This window comes from Nelumbo nucifera, chromosome 8 (genome assembly GCF_055504915.1).
Source record: "Nelumbo nucifera cultivar China Antique chromosome 8, China Antique-T2T, whole genome shotgun sequence".
NCBI classification, from domain to species: Eukaryota; Viridiplantae; Streptophyta; class Magnoliopsida; order Proteales; family Nelumbonaceae; genus Nelumbo; species Nelumbo nucifera.
The window spans coordinates 27,421,918-27,431,051 of record NC_142656.1 but is presented as its reverse complement, the minus strand read 5'-3'; the positions used below and the strand labels follow the sequence as shown (position 1 = coordinate 27,431,051).

General features: G+C 36.7%; 1 protein-coding gene across 1 annotated transcript; it reads left to right on the top strand.

The window, feature by feature from the left end:
- Positions 1-1,143: 1,143 nt before the first annotated feature.
- On the top strand, positions 1,144-8,442 carry LOC104605459 (uncharacterized). The gene is made up of 2 exons (XM_019199115.2): positions 1,144-4,218; positions 7,796-8,442. Exons 1-2 carry the CDS (start codon positions 1,161-1,163, stop codon positions 8,137-8,139), a joined length of 3,402 nt encoding a protein of 1,133 aa, XP_019054660.2. The 5' UTR covers positions 1,144-1,160; the 3' UTR covers positions 8,140-8,442.
- Positions 8,443-9,134: the final 692 nt, after the last annotated feature.

The window sequence follows — 9,134 nt, the reverse complement described above, 5'->3', positions numbered from 1 at the left end:
AATCTGAGGCCTGATCCGACATCCAATCCGATTATCTCGGATTCAGATGATCAGATTTGGATTTGTTCCGGTCCGATCCGATCCGATTAAAATCTGAATCCAATTATAATATAATATTTATTAATTTTATATATAAGTTTTATATAATTATATTTAAATTTATAAAAATATATTCTATATGTTATTTTATATGTGAATTTATGTATATAATAAATTTAATGTGTTATATTTACATTCATTTATTATATATAAAGGTTAAAAAATAAATAATTTTTTTTTTTAATTTTTTGATAATTTAAAAAATCCATAGCAGAGCCAGATTAAATCCAAACCTGATCCGAATCCTAATATCCATTAGGATTCAGATTTGAATCTTAGTTTTTAAATCCAATTCGAAAGTATGCTATTAATTAATAAAAGTATCAGATGTAGATTTTGTTACATCTGATCGAGTCCAATCCAATTACAGCCCTATTTAAAACATTGTAAGCTGATAGAAAATAGCTTTACGGAGATGTAACTTGAATGGCCCATAAAACACCCAACCAAACAACAAAAGCAATAAATATTAAACTGGAGTGAAAAATGGCTTTATAGAATATTATTTGCTATTCTCAATTAAATAACAAAAGCAATAAAGATTTAAAGTAGTATTTTTCAATTAACTGTTTATCTGAGAAATACACCATCTATAAACGCTCATGAATCACATAGAAAGTCTTTAGCGGGTTCCGTTTCCGGTTGGGAGATCGAACGAGTCTCACTTCACTCGGGTTGGGGGGAGGAGGTAAAATTGTCTAAACAATTGCACAAAAAAGGAAAGAACAATAACAATTGTTGTCTGATAACTCTGATCAAGTAATTGCCCTCAACAGTCACGTGGGAATGGGCGCAGTTTACAACAACTTACAAGTTACAAATAGAACGACAAAACCAAATGTTTTACTCCCCAACTCCATTCACGGCTTCCTTGTTATTTATATACTCAGTTTACAACAACTTACAAAGAAAACGATAAAACCAATGTTTTACTCCTTAACTCCTTATAGCTTCCTTGTTATTTATACACAGCTGCTATGCGGCTCAAATTCCCAAACTCGTAGAGCTGCACCTACCTGGCTACGATCATCGTAAAGTTTTCTATCATCTCTACTATCACCATGTCCATCTCTATTGTCACCTTGTCATGTTTATTATTATGCATGCCATGGTTGGCCACAGCCTATTCCTCAAACCTTACTGATCAATCCGTTCTGCTAGTCTTCAAAGCCCGGATTTTGCTGTTTGACCCTCACAACATCTTGGCTGATAATTGGACTACCAACCCCAACACCTCCTTCTGTGATTGGATAGGCGTTTCTTGCAGCCACCTTAGACAACGAGTCACCGCCTTAAAACTTTCCAACATGGGAATTGGAGGCACCATTGAGCCGCGACTCTGCAACCTCTCCTTCCTTGCAGAACTTGACCTCAGCAACAACAGTTTCCATGGACACTTGCCCAATGGACTTGGACACTTATCTCGATTGAAACGAATCGACTTGTCCAGGAATCAGTTTGATGGAATGATTCCACCCAGCTTGTCAAACTGCCGGAAACTTGAAGAAATTTCACTCTCACTCAACCAGTTAACTGGTGGTGTCCCAAGAGAGCTTGGAATGTTGCCTAATCTCCGTGTCTTAGCCATTGCAAATAATAGTCTGAATGGCACTATCCCACCTTCCATCGGCAACTCTTCCTTACTAGAAGTGCTTTCATTTTACAGCAACAACCTACAAGGAAGCATTCCATGGGAGATTGGAGATCTTCTTAACTTGCGGGAATTACGTCTGGATAATAACCAACTAACGGGTACCATTCCTTCCACCATATTTAACATCTCTACTCTGCAGTATTTTTATCTCACAAATAACAGCTTATCTGGTGGCCTTCCGATGAATATTGGGTATAGCTTTCCCAACCTTGTATATCTTTACCTTGGCATGAATCAATTCGGTGGCCCCATTCCATCAAGTTTATGTCGGTGTGGAAGGCTTGAAGTTCTATCATTGCGTGCCAACAACTTCACTGGAAGCCTACCCAGAGAAATTGGGAGCTTGTCAAACCTTAAGTACATAGTTGTCTACCAAAATTTCCTCACAGGTACTATTCCTCCATCTATAGGTAACCTTTCAAATCTGGTGATTCTTGATTTGAGTGAAAACTACCTGGTTGGTAAAAATATTCCACGAGAATTGGGTTATCTGCAAAATCTGCAATGCCTGAACTTTAGAGCATGTAGTCTTACGGGATCAATACCAGAAGAGATTTTTAACATTTCAACTCTTGAATCGGTTGACTTAGGTTATAACCGTCTGTCTGGGCATCTTCCTTCAAATATGGGACATTCGCTTAACCAACTTGAAGAATTGAACCTAAACAATAACAGCCTCAGTGGGCCAATACCTGCTTCAATCTCCAATGCTTCCCAATTAATTACTCTGTGCCTCTCTAGAAACTCATTCAGTGGACCAGTGCCCACATCGTTGGGGAATCTGCAACAACTCCAAATTCTCATCTTGGCCCATAACGACCTAACTAGTCAACCAGATTCTCCAGAACTGGTGTTTCTCAGTTCACTAACAAATTGTAGGTTCTTGGAAGTTTTGAACGTAGATCATAATTGGTTGAATGGCATCCTTCCTGAATCTCTCGGGAATTTGTCAGCTTCTCTTAGAAAACTTGCAATGGAAGGGTGCCAAATTAGGGGAAGTATTCCCAAAGGGATTGGTAACTTGAGCAGTTTAATCGCTTTGGGTTTTGATTACAATGATATCAGTGGGACCATTCCGTCAACGATACAAGGGTTAAAGAAGCTTCAAGGTTTATCCTTCGAAGGAAATAACCTACAAGGATCCATACCAAATGAGATATGTTCCTTGACAAAATTGGTAAATTTGAAACTTCTTGGAAATAAACTCTCTGGACAAATACCAAACTGCATAGGGAATCTCCGTGTGCTACAAAATCTCTACATACAGTCCAATATGTTAACATCTCCAATTCCTTTAAGCCTATGGACTATTCCAGATCTCTTATTTCTGAACATGTCAGATAATTCCTTGCATGAGAGTCTACCTGCAGCAGTGGGAAACTTGGAGACCTTAGTTCAACTTGATATATCTAGGAATCAGTTATTTGGCAGCATTCCAAGTACCATTGGTGACCTCCAAAGATTAAACCATTTGAGCTTGTCACGAAATTCATTTCAAGGCCCTCTTCCAGAATCATTGGGAAATATGGTGAGTTTGGAATACCTAGATCTCAATTTTAATAATCTATCAGGCAGCATTCCTAAATCGATGGAGAAACTTTCGCTTCTCAGTTACTTGAATCTATCACATAATAGTCTTAAAGGAGAAATTCCAAGTGGAGGGCCATTTTCCAACATGACAGCAGAATCTTTCCTTGGGAATGAAGTACTTTGTGGCCCATCAAAATTGGGAGTTCCAACCTGTACCATTTATCCTGCAAAAGGAAAGACAAAATTTCGTCTGCTTAAATTTGTCCTCCCTATAATTGCTTCCTCTGCAATCCTTTTTGCTCTCTTGTTTCTGCTGTTGAAACGTCGAATGGAAAAGAAGAATGTCCCACCAAGCGTTGATTCATTACATGCAATGGAACATAGAATGATTTCCTACTATGAGCTACTTCAAGCAACAAACAACTTCCATCATGAAAACTTGCTTGGAACAGGGAGTTTCAGTTCAGTATACAAAGCTATATTGTCTGATGGAATCATTGTTGCTGTGAAAGTTTTGAATCTGCAAATTGAAGGAGCAATTAAGAGTTTTGATGCAGAATGTCAAGTGTTGCGAAATGCTCGACACAGAAATCTTGTCAAAATAATCAGCAGTTGTTCCAATCTTGATTTTAGAGCTTTGATAATGCAATATATGCCACAAGGGAGCCTTGAAAAATGGCTGTACTGCGAGAACTATTTCTTGAATCTCCTCCAAAGGATAAACATCATGATTGACGTTGCCTTGGCACTGGAGTATCTACATCACAACCAATCGGAGCCTGTGGTGCATTGTGATCTGAAGCCCAGTAACGTCCTCCTTGACGAAGACATGGTAGCTCATGTGGGTGGCTTTGGCATTGCAAAGATATTAAGTGCAAATGATCAATCTGTAGTGCAAACCAAGACCCTGGGAAGCATAGGATACATTGCACCTGGTAAGAATTCTACTTCTCCATATACAAAATATCTCATTAATACATTGTTATTACAATGCATAGCCAATATATATGTTTTGCTCCTTCTAAATCATGATCGTCGTCATCATCATCATCATCATTCCCTATAAATTAAATCACCGTCCCATATGGTTATGGGACAAATGGTGCTTATCATCAATTCATGGAACGTTTTAAAAGGGAGGCTAGACCAGTAGTTTGTTCTTAATTGAACCGAGATATTGGTTTTAGGCTTGATTGAACTGGGATATTCGTTTTGGGAATAGCTTGGTCTTGATTAATTTGCTCCAAGGGGAGTGTAATTGGGAAGGTCTACTTTTTTCTTTTTTTTTCCTACCTTTTTTAGCTTCATAGGTCTGAACAACAGGGGTAGCCCATCCCCCAACCCGTTGTTGGCAATAGGATTGATCCTAGTGTCTGCTAGAACAAGCTAAAGAACCCACAAATTTAGCGTGGCAATTTGGCGGGTTTGGGTTGGGTTGAGCTTCAACCCAATCCATCTAACTCGCCAAAAGACCCATTTATATAAAATTAAATGGGTTGGGTTCAACCCAAATTCACTTTAACCCAATCCAACCCACCCAAACCCATTAATCTTATATTTATGTACTTAAAAAAGAAACTAACTCGCTCTCTTGACAAAAAAGTTGGTTATAGTTTGGTGGTAATAGTAATTGCTATTTACACAAGTGGTGAAAGTTTAAATCACATTATATGCATGTTAGTTTTAAACAAGCGGCGAAGCCATTTGACTATGTTTGATTTTGGGTTTGACCGAACCACTTAGATTCAAACTGGATAGACCAACTTGAACTATCTAATTGGATTATCTTCAAGCTAATCACATCAAGGGTAGTTGAACTGTTTAGATCTGGATCATTCCGGTTGGACCAGACCAAACCGGTTTAGTTAATGGTGGATTGACTTGGACCCACCCCTATTAGGTTTGTGCACAAGTTTGGGAACGAACCAACTGATCCGAAGTGGGTCAAGAGAAGTAAATTGGATTGGTCCAGATTCGGGTCGGTTGTTTGAATATTGGTCGAGCCAGACGGTCCAAACCAGGCAAAACAAGTGGGCGTCAAACCATCCCGTCCGAACCTGTTTTTGATTCGGGTCGACCTGGATCGGGTCAGTTTGGACTGGGATGGTCGACCCAAACGAACCAGACCGAGGTGCTTGATTTGTTCATATTTAGACCAAGTTAAGCTGGTCCGGACTCGGGTCAAATTGATTGTGTTAATTTGAGACAACTAAATTTAGTCAATAATTAATAGAAAATTAATGCATTAATTATAATGTATTTCATTCAAATGAAAAAAATAAAAAAAAAGGTTAAGAAATTAATACTTATATCTGTAGTGGTTAACCCAATGGTTATCCACAACCCAACCCAACATAAGCCATTTAAATGGACAGATTGGATAATCAACCCATTTCCAACCCGCCAAGTAAATAAGAGGGTTGGGTGAAAAATTGCCACCCCTATACCAATTGAGCCACAATCCATCGTTTACTTCATGTAGTTTGTTTGTAGGAATTAGAACAAGAATAAGAACAATGTGGTGTATAAGTTAATTAGAGAGCACAATGGGGATCCTTGATCCAACCCGATCTTCTGTTTGCCATGTTGTGTATAAGTTATAATGGGCTTCAAAATCGTTGTTGGGTGTGTTCTATACACATGGGACACATCATGACAAGCAGCAGATCTTAGAGTGTAGTTAGAGATGGTCACAAATAAGGCAAGGTGTTCCCATGGGTAGGTCATTGAACTTCATATGCGACCAGCTTTGATGTAGTATCAATAAAAGAATGAAAGCAAAATGATGAAGTCAATGTCTTTATATGGGAGGGAATTAAGGTTAGGTAATCATTTCTTTCCCAGCTGGAGAAAAGTCCAGGCTTGGGCTAGGCTTTTTATTGAGGCCCAACTCAGACATATTTATGTATATGTAATTTATATATATCATACATATTTACAAATATAGTATATTTTTTGTTATGTTTAATGTATAAAACAAAATTTATATTCATATAATATAAAATATTATATAGATGTAATATTTTGCACATAGGCTTGAAGAGCAATTGGTTTAGACTATCGTTTAGTTAATAAGTGGACAAAAATCTAAAGGGTCTTCCTTTTGATGCAATAATCTATGGACGTTGAGTTTCAAGTAACCTTGATTTAAATAAGGATTCGACTATGATGCCGAAAAAACAATGCATGAAAAAATTTAAGCAATCAACTAAAATAAAAGTAGTAACAGGTCAGGTGGATTTTCAACAAAATTTACGGTGGTTTTGACTGGAAAAGCTTTTCTGGTATCATGTATTTCGGACATTATAGATTTTTCCTTTAAAATTAACATAACGTGTTTAACTTTAGCAAGGTAAGCCTAAACAAGTCACCCTAGATAGCCTAAGGGTTGGGCCCAAGCTTTTAGCTTAAGATAGAGTTTACCCAAGCCCCAAACTAGGAATTGGTTTGCCAAAAACCATTTATGCAATCCACAAGCCTAAGAATAACTACTGACAAACATATAGTGTACTACTAAACTGTTCTGCAGAATTATTATTGTTTTTCAACCTAATTTAATTTTGACAGATACTCCTATCTAACAAGGAATTTGAGCATTCATCTTATTTTGCACTCGTTGTTAATATAGCATGTTCAAAAAGGAGTGTGTCAGAAATGCAAATGCAAATGGATGAGTGAAAAAAATAAAAAGGATAGGATCAAGAATGGAGCTATCACTAGAAATTTAGAAGTGACTCTAATAAGTGATCAAATGAGAGAGAATAGGTTATGATGGCTTGATTATACACATAAAAAACCACTAACAACTTTGGTTAGAAGAAATGATTTGTTACAAGTGGAACAAACTAGGGGTAAACCAAAAAGGACATGGGTAAAAGTAGTAAGAAATGATTTAAGCATTAATAATTTAACAGTGGATATAATGTTAAATAGAATGGATTGGTAAAACATGGTTCATATAATTGACCCCATTGAGATGGGATAAGGCATGGATGAAGATGATGATCGATCGTAATACAAAATTTGCATTAAAAAAACTAATGTAAAATTTGCACTATTAATCCCATATGCATATTTATCTTTTTATTGTTATGTTAAAATAACCAATACTAAAACATCTAAGAGACTGAGATATTAGTCCATTTAGAAAAGAGAAAGGGAGGTCCTAATATTTAGCAAAAATGTCAGGGAGGTTTAATACAATCAAATTTGTGTGATCAAGAGATGCGTCAAAAACCAACCGGGTGTCCATTTATTTTAGGTGGATCCTAATCCAATACCTCCTTATTGAATCAACATCAACTTTTCTTGCTATTTCAGATGCTGATGATTGCATATTAGGCATGATAATAGATTAATAGGTATGTAATTTAATGGTTCCTGATTAATCATTTCACCTTTCTCGTCACTGTAGGGGCTTATAACTAAAAATTATTTACTATTAATATAATTGAAAAGCCATATGCCAGAGTTTCTAAGTTGTTGTTTCGTGGTTATGTATGGTGCAACTAGAATATGGGTCGGAAGGAAGATTTTCCACAAGCTGTGATGTTTATAGCTACGGGATCTTGTTGATGGAGGTGTTTACAAGAAAGAAGCCTACAGATGAAATGTTTGCTGGAGACTTGAGCCTAAGAAGATGGGTACATATGTCGCTTCCAAGTGAACTAATGGAAATCATGGACAAAAATTTTATTGGCAATGAAGAAAATGATTCACCTACGAAACGACAAATCTTTGTCTCCATCATGGAATTAAGTCTAGACTGTTCAAGAGAATTACCTGAAGAGAGGATTACCATGGGTGAAGTTGCCGCAAGACTTAATAAGGTTAAGAAGCAGCTTTTGTTGACTTGAAACATAGAACTTTCACTTTGTGCGTCAAGATGGAAATAAATTGCTCATATGTAGCATCTCATGGTTATTTGGACTGGGGAATGTATATCAATCCCTCTTTCTTGTTGGTCTGTTATGTTATCATGTTAGTTTCCTATACCACGCATCTATTTATATAGATTAGTTGTTTTGTTGTGTTTGTGTTTGTGTACGTAGTTGTTGTGATTCTTTCCATTTCTCTTGGTCTGATGCCTTAGGTTGGTAGTTTTCTATCAATCTACTTTGTTGTTGTTTTAGTGAAGTACCATTTTACCATAAAATACTTAATACCACACTTAATTTATGAGCCTCAACATCAAATTGGACTCTCCCCTTCATTAACTTCGTGTCGTTCTTTTGCCCTTTCAAAAAAGATCTTAAATATTAATGGAGTTCCATTGAAGAATACAAATGAAATCTTCTCTTTACTCTGTTTCTATTTCAACTTCAATTAGGTTGAAACGTGGACCACCCATGTACCTTGTCCATTGTTGGGCATCCTACTACTTCAAGAGGGTATAGGTGTTGAACTTCAATTCGGTTAATTGATGGAGAAGTCGGAAGTTGTTGAATGAAAGTCTGTTTATCTTTGCATAGATTATTTGCAATATCAACAATGTAACCCAATTACACTTACCACTTTTATGATACTATAGAGTAGGTTTGTGTTTTAAAGGACTTACCTCTATTGTAACCATGGTAACAACATTCCTTTTAAAGGATTCTCCTAATCTAATTAGAAAATTATCCAAATCTGATGTGGATCTGAATTCTATTAAGAGATAAGTCTTATCATATTAAGAGGATAGATGCTCCATACTTAATACCAAACCCAAATTCAACATAGAGCACACAACGACTTAATTAATCTTATTAATTTTGGGTCTTTGGCCCATTTTCTTCAAAGACTCACAACCCTAGGTGTTGCATGGCCAGTTTAGGTATAATATTGTATGACATGGGGCCCCACAATGATT

Coding starts and splice junctions, on each gene's coding strand:
- LOC104605459 (XM_019199115.2), top strand. CDS start 1,161: ATGTCCATCTCTATTGTCACCTTGTCATGTTTATTATTATGCATGCCA. Junction 4,219..7,795: donor CATAGGATACATTGCACCTG/GTAAGAATTCTA, acceptor TGGTGCAACTAG/AATATGGGTCGGAAGGAAGA.